General features: G+C 37.3%; 1 protein-coding gene across 23 annotated transcripts in view; it reads right to left on the bottom strand.

Annotated features, from left to right (window-relative positions):
• The window catches only part of DNM3 (dynamin 3), a 562,992-nt gene that overhangs the window by 467,964 nt on the left and 68,850 nt on the right, over positions 1–26,178 (bottom strand). For 18 of the 23 annotated variants that reach the window (XR_012422750.1, XR_012422743.1, XR_012422754.1 and 15 more), the window contains exon 2: positions 11,244–11,317. The exons of the other annotated variants lie outside the window; for them this stretch is intronic. Coding sequence is in view for 13 of the 18 variants with exons in the window: in XM_045396821.2 (XP_045252756.1) it covers positions 11,244–11,317 (74 nt within the window). In the remaining 5 variants the exon portion in view is untranslated. The remainder of the gene's footprint in view (positions 1–11,243; positions 11,318–26,178) is intronic. 23 annotated transcript variants of the gene reach the window in all.

The following is a 26,178-nucleotide window of genomic DNA, read 5'->3' as shown; positions in this document are numbered from 1 at the left end:
ATTATGCTGAATAAGGCTTAGGGCCTCTAATTTTTTGGCTCAGTTTAGCAACTAATACAGCAGCAGATGGAGACAAGCAGTTAAATATTACTAAATACGCATTGTGTTGGAAATTAGATAGTAATTCTGAATTAACCAAATAATACTTAATATTCATATAATTATTCTTTTTTAAAAAATATACTATAAAATATATAATATATTCTGCAAATATAAAAGCAAGCACTGGGAGCTTTCTCTTTTTAAAATGCAGTATTAGCAGTATCATACAGATACGAGTAAAAATCCCCACTCCTACCAACCTTGTGGCTTTGGATAAATTGCTTAGGTCTCTTTTTCTAAAATGGGTCTCTTATTCTAAATGGAAATCATAATATCTATCTCAGAAGATTTTGTAAGGATTAAATGAAAATAGCATCAAAATGTGCAGTGCTGGTAATGCTGATTATGCTCAAAAAATGGTAGCTACTTATCATTATAGTTTCCTACATAGTATTTGTCTGGGCCTGCCAATCTCATTATAAGACTTTCTAGGGTTATGAAGAAGTCACTGCATTGGACACTCAGTATCCACATGATTTTGGATAGTCCCTGAGTGTCCTGACATCCCACACCTGTGGACCCAGGTGACACCACATCCCCAGGTCTAACCTTGCCTAAGCTCTTACCATAGCTGCTAGCTCTGAAGCCCTGAGTCAAAGACATACCCTTTGTAAAAAGCAAGGCTAGCAGCGCTCCTTAATTGGAAACAGAGACTAAAATGTGTCACTGGGCTTTTAAGAATTGCAAAAGCTAATAGAAGAAAGTAAAAGAGAAGAAGAGGGAGAGTTACTAACTTATTCTATGCTGACTAGTATAGCTTTGATTCAATACCTTGACAATAATAAATAAATGTTTATGGAGACAATGAAATGTAAATAACGTAAATAAATTAGTGGAATTACTTCAATAGTACAATAAAAGTATTAATTGCTATAATCAAGTATATCTTTAAAATGCAAGGATGCTTAAATAAGAAATCTATAAATGTAAGGGTAAACATGTCAAAGAGTTTTGTAACTCAATAGATCATCTCAACAGATGCCAAAATGGCACTCAAGAAAATGACACACCTATTTGTTATGCTTTAAAATCTTTTTAAAATCTAAAATAAAATAATTCCTCACCAGGACAAATGAACAGTAAATAATATATGCATAGTTTAACACAAAAGGCATTTTCATCACAACTAGGAGAAAGGCATGGTTCTGAAGTCCTAGCCAATAGTAATAAAACTTTGAAGAGGAATGAGAGACAGAACTAATGGAAATGAGAAGAGAAAATGATTACTATCAGCAAATACCTTATCTTCTACTTCCTGGAGAGAATAAAGTCAGCAAATGAAGAATCCCTTAACTCTCTACCGCTAAAAGTACAGACATATCCACAGCTGCCCACATTTTCTTTTTTCCATTTGGTTGCAATAGAGGAGGTGTCTTCCCGTCCTCCTTGTGTATAAAGGAATTATCCTAGCTCACTCTCCAATATGTCAATCACATTATCCTTTCTTTCACTTACAGTCAGTGGCCCCCACTTTCAGGCGCTAATGCTTCTATCACATTCCCTTTCATCATCGCTGGCTCACAAGACCCTCCCCAATCAGCTTTCTTACTGTTTCAGCAACAGTAGATCTCTACCCCATTTCCTGCCACCCCTTCTCATTCATCCACCTCCAGCCCTGCTTGCCTCCTTGCTAAACTTCAAACACATAAGCCGCTCCCATTTACAACCTTCTAACTTACCTCTGCCTACATAAATATCAGCATGGCTTGAAAGCTCACTTTCTTTATCATCTAACATTCTGTGTATTTGTTTTGTTCATTGTTGGTTTCTCTCCAGCTAGAATGTAAGCCCCATGATGACAGTAATATTTGCCTGGCACCTAGTAATCATTCAATAAATATTTGTTGAATAAATGAATGAATCAAAAGGAAGTCATACTTATGTCCCAATTAAGATCTGAAGGCACAAGCAACTGCATGAGCAGTGAACACAAACCCCAGATTGCTTCTTTCCCCCATTTTATTAGCCCACCGTCAACCCAAGTCTGCAGTCACATGAGATTTCTCTATGAACAAGTTCACTTCGGATGAAAACATATTAGCCCAGTTTTCAGCTGACACCAGCCAGAGTGGAGTGCTGTAATGCAAAAGCCCCTTTTTGAGGTACCTGAAAGACAGTAGACAGAAAGTCTTCCCTGAAGAAACAATTTCTAGTCTACTTTGCCTGAAAAGTGATGTGCTATGTGTGGTATGATCCTCACTGATTAACAGGAATAAAAGAAGGAATGGTCAAGGACTTAGAAGACACAAGGCAAAAGGGTATGGGAAAGAAGCACGTTAGACCTTGAAAGAGCTCAATATGTAAGAATATTTTCCCAGGTCTATACTCACCAAAAGGCCCCCACTGCAAAGAAATTTATTAATATTCTAGTCAATGTCTCTTTTCTCAGCCATTCCAGTATTTGCATGATGAGTATTTACTGAATAAATTAAGAAGTGCAAATGAAATGGCTGTATAACTAAAATACCCAAGAGAATAAATTTAAAACACTTTAATCTACCAAATGTGGAATAAGATGGTTAATTAAAAAGTTTAAAATGCAACGGCTTTTAAGATCAGCAATAAGGAGTTTCAAAATATAATTTTAAAATAACCTATGTAAACTACAAGAACAATAAAAATAAAAATGAATATCCTATCTAGAAAAGCATGAACGCTATATGAAACCATCAAAAATTTTAATAGGATGCCTGAAGTGAGGGAAAGGAAAAAATTTTTTACTAAGAAATACAAAGAAAAAGGTGGGGGGTTGGTGGGGAGTACAGTGGCTCATGCCTGTAATCCCAGCACTTTGAGAAGCCAATGCAGGTAAACTGCTTTGGGAAGATCACTTGAGCCAAGGAATTCAAGACCAGCCTAAGCAACATAGCAAGACTCCATCTCTACCAAAAAAAAAAAAAAAAATTAAATTAAAAATTAGCCTTGCATGGTGGTGCATGACTGTAGTCCTAGCTATTTGGGAGGTAGAGGCAGAAGGATCGCTTTAGCTGAGGAGTTGGAGGTTACTGAGCAATGATCATGCCACTGCACTACAACCTGGGTAAAAGAGTGAGACCCTATCTCAAAAACGAGGAAAGAAAGAAAGAAGAGAGAGAGAGAGAGAGAGAGAGAGAGAGAGAGAGAGAGAGAAAGAAAGAAAGAAAGAAAGAAAGAAAGAAAGAAAGAAAGAAAGAAAGAAAGAAAGAAAGGAAGGAAGGAAGGAAGGAAGGAAGGAAGGAAGGAAGGAAGGAAGGAAGGAAGGAAGGAAGGAAGGAAGGAAGGAAGGAAGGGAGAAAGGGAGAGAGAGGGAGAGGGAGAGGGAGGCAGACGGAGAGGGAGAGGGAGAGGGAGAGGGAGACGGGGAGGAAGGGAGGGAGGGAGGGAGGGGGAGGGAGGGAGGGAGGAAGGAAGGAAGGAAGGAAGGAAGGAAGGAAGGAAGGAAGGAAGGAAGGAAGGAAGGAAGGAAGGAAGGAAGGAAGGAAGGAGAAAGGGAAAGGAAAGGAAAGGAAGGGAAGGGAAGGGAAAGGAAAGGAAAAGAAAGGGTACGGTATGATCCTTGGATTGAAAAAAATAATAAATATTTTTAAGGTATCAGTTATTCCCTAGTAAATCTATCGGTTCAAAATAATTCTAGTAGAATAGTTTCATCTTTACAAAATTTTTCTAGACTTTTCCACACAATTATAATGGAACCCCTAAATTTAAAAAAAGTAATAGGAGAGGACTAGAGCCTTGCCAGGTGAGATATTAAAGCAAATTGTGAATCTACAAAAGTAAAACACTGTGGAATTGGTACAATAAAGCAGAAAGATATTCAGAAATAGATGGTAGTAGTTACCACACTGTAATATGAGATAAAGGGAACTGGGAAAAAAATTGTTTCAGCATACAGGAAAACAAATTTCAGATAAAGTAAAGAACTGTTTAAAATTGTTTATGTATGAAAGTGAAGAGCACTGTGCTAAATACTTTTAAAAAATCTAAATGTACAGATTTCACAACCATAATGAGTAAAACTTCTATATATTTAAAATAATAAATCCAGAATATAAATAACCAGAAGTACAGAAACTTTATCCTAATCACTTTTATATCCTCAGGGCCACAAACAGTGCCTGCTGCATTGTAGATTTACAAATAATTTACTTTTGTCAAATGACAGGACTTGAGTGTATCCTTTGAATCAAACTTAAGACAGATTTTATAACATTATAAAAATAGTTTAAAATATCTGATTTCTCCAGATGTCAGCTAGGATTCTGACAGGGATTGCACTGAATCTGTAGATCAGTTTTTAAGGTATTGCCATCTTAACATAGTTACATCTTCCAATCATTGAGCAAGGAATGTTTTTCCAAATATTTAGATCTTCTCTAATTTCTTTCAACAATAATTTATAGCTTTCATAGCATAAGTTTTTCATTTCTTTTGTTAAATTGGTGAAAAATCCAGAAAAGAAGTCTATCAACTGTACTCAATCTACACTGCAGTTAAAGGAACACCCCACATGCAGAGATGAGAAAGAACCAAAGCAAGAACTCCAGTAACTCAAATGGCCAGAGTATTATATGTCCTCCAAACGATCACACAAGTTCTCCAACATGAGTTCTTAACCAGGCTAAGCTGGCTGAAATGACAGAAATAGAATTCAGAATATGGACAGGAACGAAGATCATTGAGATTCAGGAGGATGGCAAAACCTAAAGGAAACTAAGAATTACAATAAAGAACAATATAGCCAGCTCCCTCCATGTTCCTGCATTATCTTGTCCTTTTTTAAGGCGGTATGGTATTCCATGGTGTATATGTACTACATTTTTTTTATCCAATCTGTCATTGGTGGGCATTTAGGTAGATTTCATGTCTTTGCTATTGTGAATAGTGCTGCAATAAACATTCATATGTGTGTGTCTTTATGGAGGCTATATTGTCCTTGGCAAACTAACGCAGGAACAAAAAACCAAATATTGCATGTTCTCACTTACAAGTGGGAGCTAAATGATGATAATTTTTGAACACAAAGAAGGAAACAATAGACACTGGGGTCTACTTGAAGGTGGAGAGTGGGAAGAGGGAGAGGAGCAGAAAAGATAACTACTGAGCACTGGGCTTACTGGACTTAAAACCTGGGTAATGAAATAATCTGTACAACAAACCTCCATGACATGGGTTTATCTATGCGACAGACCTTCACACACACCCCCAAACCTAAAATAAAAGTTTAAAAAAAAACTGATTGTTGTGTATTGATAGTGTATCCTGAAATCTTGCTAACATAGTTTAGTAGTTCTAACAGTTTTTTAGTGGACTCTTTCACATGTATAGTTCTTCTATACATATGATCACATCATCTTCAAAAAGAGATAAATTTACATCTTCCTTTCCAGGGTAGATGCCTTTTATTTCTTTCTTTCCCCAGCTGTCCTGGTTAGAACCTACCGTACAATGTTGAATAAGAGTGACAAGAGCAGACATCCTTGTATTATTACTGATTTTAGACAGAAAGCATCCAGTCTGTCACCATGAAGTATGAAGTTAGCTATGTGGTTTTCATACATGCCCTTTATCAGGTTGAGGAAGTTCCTTCCCCTTTATTTACTAAGTTTTATCATGAATGCATGTTGGATTTTCTCAAATACTTTTTCTGAATCTATTGAGGTAATCCTGTGATTTTTTTTTTCATTCTACTGATATGATTTTCAGATGTTAAACCAATCTTACATTCCTGGGATAAAACAAGCTGATTCTAAAATTCATATTGAACTTCAAGGGATCCAGGATAGCCAAAACAATCCCGAAAAAAAAACAAAGTAGAAGGACTCACAATTCTCAATTTTGAAACTTACCATAAAGCAAGGGTAATTAAGAGAGTACACTATTAGCACAAGGATAAACATAAACATCAGTCGAATAGAACTGAGAGTCCAAAAATAAACCTATGTATCTATGGTCAACAGATTTTCGACAAAGGTGCCAGGATCCTACAGTGAGGAAAGAATAGTCTTTTTAACAAATTGTGCTGGGACTGCTGGATATTCACGCAGTAAATGAAATTGGACACTTACTGTATAAAATTATTAATTCAAAATGGATCAAAGCACAAACAAATGGAAAGACATCCCATGCTCACGGATTAGAAGAATCAATATGGTTAAAATGACTATACTGCCCAAAGCAATCTACAGATTCTATGCAATTCCTATCAAATTAACAACATCATCTTTCACAGAATTAGAAAAAATAATACTAAAATTCACGGGGAACAAAAAGAGAGCCCAAATAGCCAAAGCAATCCTAAGCAAAAAGAACAAAGCCAGAGGCATCACATTACCCAACTTCAAACTACTCTATACTAAACTATACAAGGCTATAGTAACCAAAACATTATGGTACTTGTATGAAAATAGACACATAGATCAGTGTAAAAGAACAGAGAACTCAGAAGTAAAGCCACATATTTTCAACCAACACGTCTTCGACAAAGTCAACAAAAAACAATGAGGAAAGAAAATCCTATTCAATAAATGGTGCTGGGAAAACCGCCTAACCATATGCAGAAGAAAATAACTGGACCCCTATCTCTCACTACATACAAAAATTAACTCATGATTGATTAAAGACTTAAATGTAAGTCCTCAAACTATAAAAATTCTAGAAGAAAACCTAGGAAAAACTTCTCCGGACATCAGCCCAGGAAAAGAACTTCTCACTAAGACCCCAAAAGCAATGCAACAAAAACAGAAATAGGTAAATGGGACTTAAATAAACTAAAGACATTATGCACTGCAAAATAAACTATCAACAGAGTAAACAGACAATCTACAGGATGAGAGAAAATTTTTGCAACCTATGCATCCAATAAAGGACTGATATCCAGAATCTATAAGGACTTTAAACAAATCGACAAGAAAAAAACAAATAATCCCATTAAAAAGTGGGCAAAGGGTTGGGTGTGGTGGCTCATGCCTGTAATCCCAGCACTTTGGGAGGCCGAGGTGGGTGGATCACCTGAGGTCAGGAGTTCAAGACCAGCCTGGCCAACATGGTGAAACCCCGTCTCTACTAAAAATACAAAAAATTAGCTGGGCAGGGTGGTGGGCACCTGTAATCCCAGCTACTTGGGAGGCTGAGGCAAGAGAATCACTTGAACCCAGGAGGCAGAGGTTACAGTGAGCCAAGATCCCGCCACTGCACTCCAGCCTGGGCAACAAGAGTGACACTCTGTCTCAAAAAGGAAAAAAAAAAAAAAAAGTGGGCAAAGGATGGGAACAGACAGTTCTCAAAAGAAAACATAAAAGCAGTCAACAAACATAAGAAAAAATGCTCAACATAATTAATCATCAAAGAAATACAGATCAAAACTACAATAAGATATCATCTCATACCAGTCAGAATGGCTATTGATATGGTTAGGCTTTGTGTCCCCAGCCAAATCTCATCTTGAATTGTAATCCCCATAATCTTCACAATCCCCACATGTCAAAGGAGAGACCAGGTGGAGGTAATTAATGGGGGATAGTTTCCCCCATGCTGTTCTCATGATAGTAAGAGAGTTCTCATGAAATCTGATAGTTTTAAGTGGCTCCTCCCCCTTTGCTGGGCTCTTCTCCTTCCTGCCACCTTGTGAAGAAGGTGCCATGCTTCCCCTTTGCCTTCCACCATGATTGTAAGTTTTCTGAGACCTCCCCAGCAATGCTGAACTGTGAGTTAATTAAACCTCTTTCTTTTATAAAATACCCAGTCTTGGGCAGTTCTTTACAGCAGTGTGAAAATAGACTAATACAGCTCTTATTAAAAAGTCAAAAATAACACATGATGGCAGGGCTGCAGAGGAAAGGGAACACTTATAACCTATTGGTGGCAATGTAAATCAGTTCAACCCCTATGGAAAACAGTATAGAGAGATCTCAAAGAACTAAAAATAGAACTACCATTTGACCCAGCAATCCCACTACTGGGTAGCTACCCAAAGGAAAAGAAATTATTATTTCAAAAAGATGCCCATACTTGTATGTTTACTGCAGCACTATTCACAATATCAAAATCGTGGAATCAACCTAAGTCTACCAACACTTAACTGGATAAAGAAAATAGGGGACACATACATCATGGAATACTATGCAGCCATAAAAAAGAATGAAATCATGTCCTTCACATTCATACAGCCAACAGACACATGAAAAAATGCGCATCATCACTGGCCATCAGAGAAATGCAAATCAAAACCACAATGAGATACCATCTCACACCAGTTAGAATGGCAATCATTAAAAAGTCAGGAAACAACAGGTGCTGGAGAGGATGTGGAGAAATAGGAACACTTTTACACTGTTGGTGGGATTGTAAACTAGTTCAACCATTATGGAAAACAGTATGGCAATTCCTCAAGGATCTAGAACTAGATGTACCATATGATCCAGCCATCCCATTACTGAGTATGTACCCAAAGGATTATAAATCATGCTGCTATAAAGACACATGCACACGTATGTTTATTGCAGCACTATTCACAATAGCAAAGACTTGGAATCAACCCAAATGTCCATCAATGACAGACTGGATTAAGAAAATGTGGCACATACACACCATGGAATACTATGCAGCCATCAAAAAGGATGAGTTTGTGTCCTTTGTAGGGACATGGATGCAGCTGGAAACCATCATTCTCAGCAAACTATCACAAGAACAGAAAACCAAACACCGCATGTTCTCACTCATAGGTGGGAACTGAACAATGAGATCACTTGAACTCGGGAAGGGGAACATCACACACCGGGGCCTATCATGGGGAGCGGGGAGGGGGAAGGATTGCGTTGGGAGTTATACCTGATGTAAATGACGAGTTGATGGGTGCAGCACACCAACATGGCACAAGTATACATATGTAACAAACCTGCACGTTATGCACATGTACCCTAGAACTTAAAGTATAATAAAAAAAAAAAAATTGCATTCCCTAAACCAAAATAACAGTATCATTAGGGTACAGTGAAAAAAAAAAGAAATCATGTCCTTCACAGCAACATGGACTGAGCTGGAGGTCATTATTCTAAGAGAAATAACAGAAATAGGAAATAAAATACCACACATTCACACTTATAAGTGTGAACTAAACAGTGGGTAAACATGGATATAAAGATGGGAAAAACAGACGCAAAGAACTCCAAAAAGGGGAAAAGTGGAAGAGGAGTGAAGGCTCAAATACTACCTATTGGGGACTATGTTTACTATTTGGTTGAGAGTTTCACTAGAAACCCAAACCTCAGCATTACATATTATGCAATATAACAAACTTCCACCTATCCCCAAATGTAAAATGAAATTTCAAATTTAAAAATTAGTAATTTTAAAAAATAGATCAAAGACTTAAGTGTAAGATCAAAACTATAAACCTCCTAGAAGAAAACATAGAATAAACTTTTATAACCTTGGTTTTGGCAAAGGATTCTTAGATATATACAAAAATAATGAGAAATGAAAGAATGAGTAGATAAATTGGACTTCACCAAAATAAAAAAAATCTTGTGCTTCAAAGGACACTGTCAAGAAAATGAAAAGGGCCTATAAAATAGAAAAAAAATGCAAATCAAATATCTGATATTGGACTTGTATCTAATATATATCTGTTACAATTCAGTAATACAAAGGCAAATAACCAAATTTAAAACTGGGCAAAGGTAATGAATACACATTTATCTAAATAAGATATACAAATGATCATTAAGCACATGAAAAGATGCTCAGTATCCTTAGTCACTAGGAAAATGCAAGTCAAAACCACAATGAGATATCACTTCTTACCCACAAGGGTTAGCAAGGATATAGAAAAACTGTAACCCTCATACACTGCTGGTAGGAATGTAAAATGGGGCAGCTGCTTTGAAAACAGTCTGTCAGTTCCTTAAACAATTAAACATAGAGTTACTACATGGCCCAGTAATTATATTCAGGTATATTTCTAAGAGAAATGAAAACACATGTCCACGCAGAAACATGTACATGAATGTTTATAACAACATTATTCATAAGAACCAAAGGGTGGAAACAACTCAAATGCTCCTCAGTTAATAAATGGACAAACAAAATGTGGTCTATCCAGACAATGAAATATGTTAGGCCATAAAAAGAAATGAAGTTCCAATACATGCTACAACATGGATGAACCTTGAAGATTATCCCAAGCAAGAAAAGCCTATTACAAAAGACCACATATTAAATGATTCCATTCATATGACATGTCCAGAATAGGGAAATCCATAGAGACAGAACATAGGTTAGTAGTGCCTATGCTGGAGTGGTGGGAAAAGGTGTTATGAAAAGGGGTGACAGCAGAAGCATGCAGGCTTTCTTTTGGGAGTGATCAAACAGTCCTAAAGCTGATTGTGGAGATGGTTGCATATACCTGTGAAAAGACTAAAACCTATTGAACTGTTAACTTCTATTTGGTCAAGTTAAATGGTATGTAAACGGTATCTTTAACAAGCTATTAAAAATATTTACAATTTATGATAGATGATTTTTATGAGGTGCTTCAGTCTTAAGCATTCAAAGAAATTGATAGGAAAAGTAGTAAAATCCCCAAAAAGAAATGGGGAAAAAGAAAAATGGCCAGTTCACAAGAGAAGAAATACAAATGGCAAGGAAACCTGAAAAAAAAAATTCAACATCACCAGTTGCTAAAATAAAATGAAAATAAAAACAAGCATCATTTACCTATCAAATTATCATGGTGCAAGAGAGAGGAACAAGCATAGCACGGTGTAAATATAGATACGCACATACACATCCATACAGATATTATATGGTTGTTGAATTTTATAAGTTAATCCCCAAGTGCACGTGCACACACACACACACACAGAAAGCATACCAAAAGAGTATTAGTGGTTGTGCTGTACTGTAAAATTATATAGATGGATTACAATGAGCAATAAAAAATTTTTTAAGTAGGTATTTTTAAAAATCCATGAAACTATCCCCTTTAATGTAATCAAAGGAATGAAAAGATCAACGAAGAAGGCAGCATTCTGGAGAGAAATGTGGGCAGCTGCTCACAGTGGGGTGACCACAAACACGTTTCTATTGGTACAACCCCACACCTATGAAGGCAAAAGGTGCCACAGGATATGCCCATCCATGTGGTAGACATCTTCATTCATTACCTGCTTTAGAAGTAACAAGCTGTAGCACAAGAGGTCGTCTTGTTACAATGCCCGACCCGCGAGGAAGAAAGTCCCTAAAAAAAGTAAGAAATATCGATTAAGTCATGAAGGAATTCCGATCACCTATACATTCATAAACCAAGTTCCACAGCAATTCTCCTAATTCCCAACCTTTCAATGTATCACTTATCCAAAAAATGATAGGCCCATCTTAATAAAAGAAGCATTTTCAAAATTAAAAAAAAAGAAGGAGGTCCTTATATTGATTGCATAGAAATCCATGTATATTATCATAATGACCTCATTGGAATATGCCATTCATTCATCTAGCTGAAATTTATAAAAGTTTCCACTTAGTTCCTGTGTATTATCAATTAATTTTGATTTTCAGAGAATCAGCATTAAAGAAAATATTTGATACTGAAATTAATTCTTAAACTCTTTTTGATAATTAAAAAAACCCAGTACACTCTTTGGCCTCAAGATCAATATTAGCACCGTCAAATACTGACCATTACTAAAGGCACATTAGATTGTATCCTCTAAATATACTGACATTTTTCTCCAATAAAAGGAAACAAGGCCAGGCACAGTGGTCTACACCTGTAATTCCAGCGCTCTGGGAGGCCGAGGCTGTTGAATCGCTTGAGCCCAGGAGTTCGAGACCAGCCTGGACAATGTAGCAAAAACCCAGCTCTACCAAAAAAAAAAAAAAACAACCTACAAAAATTAGCCAGCCAGACATGGTGGTGTGGGCCTCTAGTCCCAGCTACTCAGAAGGCTGAGGTGGGAGGATCGCTTGAGCCTAGGAGGCGGAGTTGCAGTGAGCCAAGGTCACACCACTGCACTCCAGCCTGTGCAACAGAGTGAGACTCTTGTCTAAAAAAAAGGACACATAAAACGTGAGATCAAGCAGAAACAGATATTTCGTCTGTAGAAATTAACAGCAGAAAACAAACATTGCAACTTGAGTTTTGTTTGTTCTCATTCCATTTGTTCTTATTCCTGATAAATGGAGGTTTTGATCAAGTTCATATTTCAAATGGCATATTACTAAACACTAAGCCAATAAAACTGCAGCAAAGAGAGTACTACATAACATTACATCTGCAATGCCACATAAATTATTGCTGATTCTGCAATGTCAAAGAATTCATAAACATATCTATAGCACAGTTCATAAACACATTTAGAATGTCTCACAACTTTTAGAGGAATCATCACAGAATTCCACTCAAAATAAACTTTTCACTCAATGGCAGTGTTTCTCAAAATGTGGTTCCAGGCCCACCAGAAAGTGTTATAACCACGGACACCCAGGACTACTCCTGAAGCTACAGATTCATTATATTCAGGGGAAGGCATGCAGCATTTGTACTCTTAACAAGCTCTCAGATGTTTCTGATGCTCACCAAGGTTTGAAAACCACTGGCCTCAAGTCAGGATATGTTACTCAACAATTCAGTGGGCAATAATGGCACGTGGCATACTATGAGTTTTGTAGGAAATTTGGCAGAACAGAGCTTCAACACAGATGGGATTTCAATGAACAGCAGCTTATAAAATAGGCAAAGGACAGTGAGAATGCTCCAAAACCCAAGCGTTTAGCTGCACTGATAGTTTGGAATGGAGAGTCAAAAAGATAGAATCAAGCCAAATTTCTCCCACTACAACTAATTTATTTGGCAAGTGCTACTGTATGTTCTGACAGAGGAAATAGTACTAAACAACCTTGAGTTAATGACTTTTCTCATTGACTTCAAGGACCAAAGTTCATTTAGAATGTCAGTGTATATGACTACAATAGAAAATAGTGAAATTACAGATTTGCACGTGCTTTTGAAAATGCCACTGAAATAGCATTATTTATTCAATGAAAAAAATTCACTGAGAAATTAAGAAGTGCTAGGGAGACGCTGTGGGCATGGACTCATGCTGGGTAGACACCAGGAATTTGGAACCTAATGGGAACAAAACATATTCATGAAAACCATTAAAGAAGGGAAGACAAACTACATTGGAGTTCAGAAAAGAGAAAGAACAATAGTCTCCTTATAATGATGATTTGAATATATTTAAATACATATAACTAAATAACTTTTAATATTCTTCATGTGCTATATTAGAATAACTGGTAGTTTAGATAGCTTCAACAATCATTTAAAATTTAATCAAAATAAACAAAGCATCTACTTTGTTTTGTTTGTTTTATTTTAAACCAAAAAGGAAGAGGTTAATTTGAGAATCAAAATGAATTGAGGAAGGGAAAAAAGCAAAACTCCAGAGTAAAGAGCTAGATGGCACCATGGAATACTACCCAGCCATAAAGAAGGATGAGTTTATGTCCTTTGCAGGGACATGAATAAAGCTGGAAACCATCATTCTCAGCAAACTAACACAAGAACAGAAAACCAAACACCGCATGTTCTCACTCATGAGTGGGAGCTGAACAGTGAGAACACATGGACACAGGGAGGGGAATATCACACACCAGGGCCTGTCAGGCAGTGGAGGGTCAAGGGAGGGACAGCATTAGGAGAAATACCTAAAGTAGATGACAGGTTGATGGGTGCAGCAAACCACCATGGCACACGTATACCTATGTAACAAACCTGCACGTTCTGCATATGTATCCCAGAACTTCAAAGTACAATAATAATTAAAAAAAATTTAAGTTGGGATATAAAAAGAAAAGGAGCTGGAGGGCATCTGTTTGAGCCATGAGGACCATGAGTGAAATTTCAGGATGTATAAAATGCCAAGGAAAAATGATGAATGGCCTGAATAACGCCATTTAACAAGTCAATAAAATATTTTCTTCAAGAAAAAAAGGCAGAGAAGAAAGGACAGAGAGAAGAAAGAACAAAAAAAGGTTTAGTCACTCTATACCTTCATGCTGAGACCTGTTTCAATTCATGCTTGTGACCATAAATTTATATGCAGATTTAGTAACAATCCCTGTGAACACTGGTAAAGCAAAATAGAACATATCAAACATTATAAATAGCAAATAATTGTGTGTTGACTAAAAATCCACAGATACATCTAACATTTTTCTCTACATTTTTTTATTAAGCAAACAGACCTTTTCATTAAGAGTAATAAATAGATTCCGGTATCCAACCCCCTTCTTATTAACTCACAGTTACTAGTTCCCTTCATGGCTCTCACCAGTCCTACCTCTGACAGATACATTCTCACAAAAAGCCAAAAATTTTGATAATCAAATTTTACTATTTGGAAGTCTCTCCCGCTTCACAGGCATCTCTGAAGTACAACAAAGTGCTAAAGAAAAGCTTCTCTCTTCTGAAGAGTGAGCAGCTAATCTGGCCATCCTAAAGATACATCTCCTTCTGATGGCCCAGCACACTCTTGCTGTGTGAACTAAGGAGATGAGTCCTCAAGTGAGAAACACAGAACCTTGCTTTGAATATTAGCTCTGCCACTGAATGGGCAAAATTCTCTCAGAACCCATTTCTTTTACTACTAAACTGAGATAATGCTAACTATGGTCCAAGTTGTATGGATCAAATGAAATGCAACATACGCCAACAATTTTAAAATTTTAAAACCCAAGCACCACGGGAAAATGTTACTACTATTTTTGATATAACACAGCCACAGTGTGTTTTCCTTGATACTATAGTATTCATTTGCCTTGAAAAACTAAGCACCTACATACAATATTTTAACATTTTGCTACTGGAATTTGAAGATAGGAGCCACAGACCCCACTTGAACTATCCTCTTAGTGTTGATGACTTACAAGGGTTGGGAAAGCCCTCATGCCTGCCTTCAGCAACAGGGAGCCAAAGCACTGACATGAACAACATTGAATAATTCATTAGCCACTGAGCACCACCATCCAACTGAATTGTATCATTTTCTGTGCAATAGATTTTTCTCCCATAAGCATATTTTATGGGAAAACCTGTAAGCATGTTTTATGGGAAAACATTTTTTAAATTAATGCTGGAAAAATAATGACTATTCCTTTAGTATTACTTTGGATTTAGACTACATACTTTTAATTTATTTTCTAATAAATCTATATAAAAATAAAATATGTATGCCATTTTTCCTGAAAAATGTACCTTCAAAGAGTAACCTGAAAACTCAGTGTTATTAAATTGATTCTGTTATATTGCCCAAATGCCTTATTTGTGGTTGAACTGTACAGATTTTTAGTCAGAGAAAGTGCTTCCCTCTGGGTGCCATATGCCAGCTACAAATCAAATGCCTTTCTTTTCTCTCAACCCATCTCAATAAAGCATTAATCTTCAGTGTTAACAGCTGGTCTTCATGCAATAAGTCAATGCTCTTTCACAGCTTCCTGACTCCTAGACAAAAAATAGAGTACAATTCCCACACTATGGTTTAAGAACCACCTTGATGACATTTCTTATTGGCTCTTCCAGTAACTGAGTTACCAGGAAATATAGTTATTGTTCCACTAGGAAAAGAATGACCTTTGGAAGCCTGAAAAAGGACAGCACACTAGCTGTATCAACAAAACTCCAAAAAATTCCCCCCTGGCAGCAAATAAAGTAACTACAGAGATGGTCTCTTCAATATAGATGTAAATGATTGTTAACCAGATAATCTGTACAGTAAATAAATGTGTAACATCTGCCCTTAACTGAAGATGGGGGCATAACTCATAGTTTCCTAGAAGTTGATTCATGGAGCCAATGTATTCAAAAATAAAGAAGCTCAGCCTTGGAGGAAGACAATATGCAAATAAAAAATAACTATAATAAGCATAACAGGTACTATGCTTAAGTTCCACACAAGATACCGTATCAACACACAGCAAAGAATATCTACCCTGCTTGGAGGAGCTGCCAGAAACAATATCTGAGAAGAAATATGAGGTAGGAGGCCTTCCACAGAAAACCAGATGTACGAAGACATGGAAGACCAGAGTAGCACAAAACATCACAGAACTGTAAACATTAAAGAGGGATCAGAATGAGATAGAGAAGAGTCTAGAGAAGGAAGCCAGAACAGACCTCAGAGGTCTTTACTGGTAGTTTGTGTTTGTCTATTTTCTGTGAGAACAAGAAGGCACTATAGAGTTTTAAGTGATCACATTTGCATTTCAGAATAATCACTGGGGATATATAGAGAACATTGAAAAAGAGAAAGATCAAAGACAGAATGATGAGTCACTAGTCACTAGCCAGTCTAGGTCATTCAGAACGAAGATAATAAAGGTCAAGTCCAAGGCAGTAATGGTAGAGATGGAAAGAAGACAAATGGCAGGATTTAATTATTGCTTTGATATGGAATCTCCTTCTGATGCCGCTCCTTCTGATGAATCTCCTTCTGATGTAGTGATATGGAAGAGTTAGGATAAATGTCACATTTCTGGTTTGGGTAGCTGGTTGAACAATGGTATCACTAACCAGGGCAAGAAATAAAGGAAGATCTGGTTAACATAGTGCTTACCATGTGCCAGCACCAATCTGATAGCTTTATATGCATTAACTTGTTTGATCTCATAATATCCTATGCGGTAGGTACTATTGTTATTCTTACTTCACAGATGAGAAAACAGAAGCACACAAAAGTCAGATAATTTGCACAGGGTCATAAAGCTAGTAAGTGACATATGGGACTCAAATCTAGAGAGTCTAACTCTAGCATTTGTGCTCTTGACCATTTTTCTCTACATTGTAAAAGAAATGGGGGAAGAAAATGAGCAGTCCTTATTTGTACACATTGATCTTTACATGCCTGGGGAATACCCAGATTGAAACAACATGTAGACAGTTAGACTGAACAGTTGGCACTCAGGACAAAAGTCTTGTCTGGAGACAATAATTTGATAGTCAGCAACAGAGCAGAAAGTTGAAGCCAAAAGAACAGATGAATAGGAATGGAGTGGAAAAAAGTGATTAATATGGACTCTCAGGAAATACCAACGTTTAATGGGTACCTGAAAGAAGTGGAACTGAGAGAATAGAAAGGGACTACCAGAGAGGTAAGCCAAACACTAGAACTCAAAATCATATTAACCTCTTAAACAGCTCCACTATGTGTCTGGAAGCAAACATCTCTACAACTCAATTCATTACAATCTATCCAAATGTTTCTCCACCTTCATTCCCAATCATAATCCACATCATCAGCATCCATATACGTCAGCCAAGCCAAGCACCTCGGAATCATCCATCCTCCATCTACCTCTATCCTCATGCTCCAAGTTGGTCACCATGTCCTCCTGATTCTATCTTAATATCTCTTAAATTCACCCTCTCTTGTCTATTTGGATCACCACTCTAGCTGCCACCAACTCTCATATAAAGTGCTACACTACTCTCACGACTAATTTCCCTGCATCTAATTGGAGCACCCTCCTATCCAACTTTAACAGGGACATCGGTTCTATCACATCATTACCAGACTTTAAATCACTGAATGACTCCCCATTATCTTTAGCATGAAATCCAAATCTTATTATCACTTACAAAATATTTTATTTCTGACCACTCCCCAAGTGAAACCCTACTCAGAGGCATAGAACCCCTTACAATTAATTTAACCTATTATTTCAACAAATGTGCATTATGTGTCTACTACAAGCTAAATGAAGCTTTAGACACTGGAGATATAATAGTAAACAAAGCAGAAATAAAGCCTTGTCCTCAAGTGGAAGTCTCCGTGTGCATCTGTGCTCTCAGACTTGGTGTCTAGGCACATCCCTATCCCCCTAAATCTTCAACACTCAGCTGTATGTCATCTTCTCTGGGAGTCTTCTCGAGATCCCCCCACCCCACATGTCTCTACCTAAGCTCTCAACACACATTGTCTGCTCCCTCACCCCTGTGTGTTCCCTCAGAGCCTCCTTCAGTGCCTAGGCACTAAATATTTTTTACTTTCTACATACCCTTTCAAGAAGATTCATCATTGCTCCATACAGTCATGACATGGAGAGAAAACAATCCTATATCTAATTTACAACTGGCAGACAGTTACAAGGCATTATATGGACCAAAAGAATAGGCAAGATGACTCTCAACTCACCAATAATTTGCTGGGGTCATTTAAATTGATATTATGAACATTTAAGACTCAAACGTATTCACCAAATTACAAACTACAGAATACTAGGTGGGCCAATATTATTGACCCTGTCTAATGACATGGAATGGAATTTGAAGAAAATAAAATTTTTTAAAAATACGGAACCAATACATTTTTAAAATTTTTTCCTTAAAAACAGAGAAATCTCAGCCAGGCACGGTGGCTCACGCCTGCAATCCCAGCACTTTGGGAGGACGAGGTGGGCAGATCACCTGAGGTTGGGAGTTTGAGACAAGCCTGACCAACATGGAGAAACCCCATCTCTACCAAAAATACAAAATTAGCCGGGGGTGGTGGCGGACGCCTGTAATCCCAGCTACTCAGGAGGCTGAGGTAGGAGAATCACTTGAACCCAGGAGGCGGAGGTTGCGGTGAACCGAGATTGTGCCATTGCACTCCAGCCTGGGCGACAAGAGCAAAACTCCATCTCAAAAAAACAAACAAACAAACAAACAAACAGAGAAATCTCTTTTAAAACTTAATTTTCAAAGTATTTAATATAATGTTCTGGCCATGCACAGTGGCTTACGTCTGTAATCCCAACAATTTGGGAGGCCAAGGCAGGAGGATCACTTGAGCCCAGGAGTTCCAGACCAGCCTGAGCAACATGGCGAGACTCCCCTCTCTACAAAAAATTTAAAAATTAGCTGGGCTTGGTGGCTTCAGCCTGTAGTCCCAGCTACTCAGGAGCCTGAGGCAGGAGGATTGCTTGAACCCAGGAGATCGAGGTTGCTGTGAGCCATGTTCATGCCACTGCACTTCAGCCTGGGTGACAGAATGAGACCGTCTTAAAAAAAAAAAAAAAAAAAATCTGTGCACCATAATAATTCCTATAGGAGTACTATCTCACAATATTTCAATATACTGATCCAACAAAAAAAGAAACAGAAGGAAAGGGAAACAGGGAAAGAGGGAAAAGAAAGGAGATAGGAAGAGAAAGACAGACAAATCACACTAATACTGCCCACCTCCTGCTCCAAGAAGCACTGAGGTCAAGAATCCAATTCCACACCCTGAACACAATAGTGCTATTAAAATAGCTCTGTACTTTCATGTCCAAATCCAGGAACTTTGCCAACCATTACAATGCCATTTTAATCGCTAGAGGAAGTAATTTTACCAAAATCTACAGATTTAATTGGAAATTTTCTACTGCAGTTTACTTTTTTCTCTAAATTATTGCCATATATTAAGAATATTAATACTTACAGATTTGCAAATAATCATATTTTGATGCTGTCAGCTACTCTATAATATGAAGTACTCAACACCATCATAATTTTATTTGAAAAACACACCTACAAATTCAATTGCAGGAAACACAATGCTTTTACTTATTTTTTACTGACATCTTTAAGAATCTCAATATTTTACTTTTTGAGGAGTCAACACAGAAGTGTGAAATTAGTGTGGAATCACTTCGGAGCCAGCTGTTCTGGGAATAAAAAATTTGCATGGAGGAATCATGGATGTGGCTTCCAGAGAGTGAGAGAAAAGCTGGATCCAAGAATCCACTTAAATCCTTCCTGGTTAATTGGAAAATCAGATTCCATTCTTTTAAAATAAACAGGATGTGACCATGGTGGTGCTCCATTCTGTTTTAGTGGTGAAACCAACCTACACTTTTTTGGCTTCCAATTAAATACCTCATTTTCCCCCTAACATCTTTTTTTTTTTTTTTTGAGACAGAGTTTTGCTCTTGTTGCCCAGGCTGGAGTGCAGTGGCGCTCCAGCTCACTGCAACCTCCACCTCCCCCGTTCAAGCGATTCTCCTGCCTCAGCCTCCTGAATAGCTGGGATTACAGGCACGTGGCACCACGCCCAGCTAATTTTTGTATTTTTTATTCTTTACCCAACTCACTCTTAAAGACATGTTGACACAGCCTCCTGTGGGAAGCATTTCCTGATATGCCAGCATATTTAGATACCCCTACTGTTTATTCCAAAAGTACCAGGAGTCCAAGTCAAATCCTCTCCTATGTAAGCTCTCTTAGGACAGGACCACCTTGCTCATTTCTATAAGGCATAGTCTTACAGGCCCATAGTAAGTAGTCAAATATATTAGCTGCTATTATCCTTATCATCATCATTACTATCATTGTCATCATTTTTAGTATTGGTAAGTTATTCCGGATTCATTTATTATTTACCTAAATTCATTTCTGAAGCTAATATATCACCATATCAACAAGTGGTGATTATCTCTTGCTAGTCACAGGTAAGCATGTAGCTTGAGGGTAGGCTACATCCAATTTGTCACACTGTTCAGTAGCTCCCCCTTACCTAAAGGAGACATGTCCCAAGACTCCCAGTGGGTGCCTGAAACCACAGATAGTCACTGACTCTATAATACTAACAGGTAGATAGTATATACCACGTGGATATGTTAGGCAAAGAGATAATTTACATCCCATGTGGGACAAAGCAGAATGAGGAGAGATTTAACTAACTACTCAGAATAACACGCAATTTAAAGTATAAATTGTGTATTTCTGGAATTTTCCATTTAGTCTTTTCAGACCACAACTGACCATAGGTAACTGAAACAGCAGAGTATAAAACTTCAGATAAGGGAAGACTACTCTATCTAGATTTTAGGGTGATATGAAAAGGAAAATATATCAACGTAAACACTTATAACTTTAACCTTTTAAAGTCATCAGCTACCTAAAGACCTCATTCTCTAAGAGCTCTCACTATTCTGTCTTCCATGAGAAAAGGTTAATGCAAAACATGGAATGAATGTGTAAATCAACAAGAGTCAACACACATTCCAACTGCAGTGTGCTCAATTCAAATACAGAATAAAATGAACCCCCTGGCATCAAGAGTATTCCGCGAGCGTGTGGCAAGTGTTATTTCTAACCACTTAAAAGCACCAGTGAAAAGAGCTCAAATACATAGAAAAGAAAAGATCTCCGTTCCCATGAGGAGAGGCATTTATTAGCACTTAATGGCCCTCTTTCATTGCCTTTCCACTGACGCATCTCTAATTGTTCCAATTCTAATTTCAAGGAACAAAACCAATAATGGTAGAAGTCTATGGTTGAGTGTGTGCATTTTGAAAAGAGGTCTTTGACAGCACAAACCACATACAAAAATATATGACAACACGGGATCTGGGCAGGCAATATGATAGTCAAGAGAGAAGAGGTGGTAAGGAAAGAACACTAGTCAAGAAACCAGCTTGGGTTTCAGCTGTAACCTCACCACATCATCTGATCTATGAGACTCAGTTTCTACATCTTTAAAATATGAAGACTCAAGAGTATCTTCTGATGCCTCTTCTAATTCATCACAGAATCTGATTCCACCTCTGACTTTTTTTTTTTTAAAGACAGAGTCTCACTCTGTTGCCCAGGCTAGAGTGCAGTGGCACAATCTCGGTTCGGCCCACTGCAACCTCTGCCTCTAGGACTCAAGCAATTCTCCCACCTTAGCCTCCCAAGTAGCTGGGATTACAGGCGTGCACCACCATACCCGGCTAATTTTTGTAGTTTTAGTAGAGACACTATTTTGGCCAGGCTGGTCTTGAACTCCTGACCACAAGTGATCCACCCACCTCGGCCTCCCAAAGTGCTGACATTACAGGCATGAGCCATAATGCCCAGCCACCACCTCTGTCTTTCTAAATAATCTTAAAGCTTTCTGTTTTCACTTTCATAAATGGGACTGTTAGTATTCAGTTTGAGTTCAGTGACAGCAAAGACTATGTCATTTATTTTCTTCCCACTACTACACATGGCACATAGCAGGTGTTCAAAAATATTAGTTAAAGGGAAGGAAAAAAGGGAGGGAGGAAGGAAAGGAAGGAGGCAGAAAGGCAGGAGGAAGGAAAGATAGAAGGAAGGGAAGTAGGCAAGGAGGGAGGGACAAGCCAATTTAATATGTCTGTAGCATTACATGTAAGAGGACAATGGTAAAAGATAAGCTCGGAATATATATCTCCTACATTTAAGAAAGATTATATTAGGAAATTTCAAATTTAGAGACTACACTATATTAGAGAATATTATAGAGGTATCAATGTTTTCAGTGCTAAGAAATTAAGATACCAATAAACAAATGTACAATAAGCTATGTAGGGTTATATGTTAATTATTATTGTGATACTTTAAAACAATGAAGCATAAATTTTATTATTGAATATTTTTCTTCATTGTATCTAATATCAATAAAGATGGGAAAATAAGCACCAGCCAAAAATTAAAATACTGAAATTTGGATATTGGGGGGGGGGAAAAAACGATAGAAATCTCCTGATCCACTAGATGGAAAAAAACACTTCTAATGTAAGAGTTCTACCATTAGCAAATAATATTAACAAAATATAAGCACTTATAATTATTTAATTACATATTTATGCAACATAATCTATACTACTTTTGTTAATCTGAGCATGAATATGCAAAATGCACTAATAGCTACATGCCAATAACTCAGAAGTATGAATGACTTTTCAATCATCACCCTCTGCAGTGTACGTTTTCAAGAAGTTAATGCAAAAAATTCATATCTTATCTCCTGAATTAATGGGATTTGAAGAATAGCCCAATATTTTTAAACTATAGGTTGTAACCAATAAATGAGTTGTGAAATAAATTTTGTAGAACTTGACCAACATATTTTCATAATGGAAAAGAAAGGAATGGAATTCAATGGAAAATATATGAGTATAACACACAGAAATGCTAAGTATTTTGTAAAACTTTTATTTCCATTTTATATAGATACACGAGGTCACAATAAAATGTATTTCTTGCAATGAGATACAGTCAATGATCAGAAAATACTATGTGTGTCCTTACTATTCTACTTATAAATATATGTTTTTGGTGTTTTAGATATATTCCTATTCTGTATTTCAAAATGAAAAAAAAAGTAGTTCTCAATGAACATAGCAGAGAATTTTAGATATCTAAAGCATGTAATCAAAGTCCTGAAAATCCCAAATTATTCCATCTTAAGTCCCACTGGGGTTGCAGTTTTAAACAGTGGATCAAAGTAAGCCTCATTGTGAAAGTGAGAGTTTAGTAATGACTTGAAGGGGTAAGTGAATTAGCCATGCAGACATGTGCTTGGCAAGCTAGAGAGGAATGAGCAAGGGGAAGAAGTCAGAGATTAGGTCAGAGAGAAAGAAAGGGACACCAGATCACCTCAGTCATTGTAGGAACTCTGTATTTTCTCCATGTGAAATGGGGAGTGATGGAAGAATTTTGAACAGAGGAATAACATGACCTGATTTACTTTTTTTTCTTTTTTCTTTTGTGTGTGTGTGTGTGTGTGTGTGTGAGAGAGAGAGAGAGAGAGAGAGATGGAGTCTCGCTTTTGTTGCCCAGGTTGGAGTGCAATGGCACAATCGTGGCTCACCGCAACCTCCACCTCCCGAGTTCAAGCAATTCTCCTGCCTCAGCCTCCTGAGTACCTGGAATTACAGGCATGCACCACCTTGCCCGACTAATTTTGTATTTTTAGTAGAGATGGGGTTTCTCCATGTTGGTCAGGCTGATCTTGAACTCACAACCTCAGGTGATCTGCCCGCCTCAGCCTCCCAAAGTGCTAGGATTACAGGAGTGAGCCACCGTGCCCAGCCTGACTTACGTTTTTAAAGGATTGCATTAGCTATTAAAAATCAACTGCAGGGATCAAAGAGAGAAGCAGGGAAAACAATTAGGAGATGTTACAGTAATAGAGGCAAAACATCAGGGAAACCTAGACCAGAATGGTAGCAGTGGAGACAGTGAGAGGTCCGTTTCTGGCTATAAATAAAAATAGAGCCAGGATGGAATTATTTTTTCCCTGCAATGAAATGTGATGAGAATCAGACAAATTTTGTTTCTAGAAAGACTTGGGTTCAAATCTCAGCTTCACCTCTCACTGAGACTGTATTATCTTGGCTATATTTTACATCCTCTCTCTAAATCTCATGATCCACATCTACAAAATAAAAATAGTATCACTTACTTGAAAAGTTTTTGAAAGGACTAAATAACATGTATAAAGCACATAGCAGGACTGCAATAAAAGTAACCTCTTTTCCTTCATGATGATTATTAGATGTCTCTAACATCTAACATCATATTTAAATATAATAACATCATATTTAAAATACAAAAAAAAAACCAGGAAATTCTAAGTAGTGGACATTCTGTAAGTTAAGAATTTTTATGAAAATAACATATAGCTTCCCAAATAAATTGGATATCTGTAAAAAATGTAAATGATTAATGATTTTCATTAAAAAACAAAAATAGTAGACTCAAGATTATTTCATACTTTTCAAGTTAAAACACATTCCGTGCAAACATTTCTTGTCCAAGTTATTTGAAAAGAAACTATTATAAGGAAGAAATCAAAAGTTTTGTTGCTGGGGGTCAGGCAAAAAAAAAAAAAGTTTTGTTGGCAGGGCATACATAGTAGCTCACACCTGTAATCTCAGGAGTTTGAGAGGCTGAGATAGGAGGATCTCTTGGGTCCAGGAGTTCAAGACTAGCCTGGGCAAGATGGTAAGACTCCATCTGTACAAAAATTTAAAAATTAGCTAGGTGTGGTGGCATGTGGCTTTGGTACCAACTATATGGGAGGCTGACATGGGAGAATTGCTTGAGCCCAGGAATTTGAGGTTGCAGTGAGCCATGTTCACACCACTGCACTCCAGCCTGGGTGACAGGAGACCCTGTCGCAAAAAAAAAACACAATGCAACAGAACTATAGCTAGAAATATCTTACTAATACTTGACAAGTTATTTCATTCATTTCTTCAGCAAACCTTTGAAAGCAACCATATTACAAGCATGTGAAGAGGCTAAATAATCTAGTAACAGCCTCCTCTCTGGGAAATGAGTCTGGTACATCCATCCTTCACATACTAAATCACAGTCTGCTTACATCAGTAGAGGGCCACCTCCTGGAATGAAAAACTCTTTACTTCCAAAATAGCCCATTTTTTTTGTCTTGAGACAATACTTTTAAGCCTATTCATAGTTTTCGCCCTCACAATCTACTAGTCTCCATGATGATTTTCCTGTCTGTCCAGCTCTTTCACTCTTCAATAAAATTAATTTTGTGTACCATTTCCAGAAATCTATTCAAAATACCTCCCTCATCTATTGAGAAGTTGTCTCCTTTTAACTACCTTATTATGTTAAAAGTCCTCTTCCTGAGTTTTAATATTCTCCCCTAAATCTAGTCTCACATGAAGTAAATATTTTTTAGCTATTTTCCTCCCCACCACATATACCAAAAAAGAAAAATCCTCAGCTACCTTGAGACAGGTCTCCCTCAGGTTCTCTCCCCATGCATATCAAATTTCTCCACACCATGCTTTTGCGACTCGGACTCTCCCACCCTTAGCTACTTTCCGTCTCTTTAAGATAAGTCATTTCATTCAATCCTCATAACCAGCTGTGATTTAAGCAAGGCAGGCAATATCTCTATATCACAAATTAAGAAGCCAAGAATTATTTTTAGACTCCTTACTCCCTGCATACTCAAAAAGGAAGACTGATATTTTACATGAATTTTCAGTGATGAGTTAGCATTTTCTAGGTTGTCAGATGAGGGTGATGACATTTCAGGGTGGATATGTAAAGACCACAGAGGTATTAAAGAGAAGTATGCAGTATACAGTAAGATATACATGTGTGTATGAATGAATGTATGCACATAAAGCTATGAACTGCTCCATAAGACTCAAGAAACAAAAAATGCCACGTTTTCATTTTTCAAATTCAAATCAGTTCAGACTTCAAAGCTAACAGTCAGCCACATCAGTAATAAATCTAAATATCAGATATGCCTAAGAGCTCTCCTGTCACCACTTGAGTGGTGTAAGGGCCTCAAAGAT

The sequence above is a fragment of the Macaca fascicularis genome, chromosome 1, assembly GCF_037993035.2.
Source record: "Macaca fascicularis isolate 582-1 chromosome 1, T2T-MFA8v1.1".
NCBI classification, from domain to species: Eukaryota; Metazoa; Chordata; class Mammalia; order Primates; family Cercopithecidae; genus Macaca; species Macaca fascicularis.
Note: the sequence above shows the minus strand (reverse complement) of the source record. Positions and strands in the feature narration are given on the sequence as shown.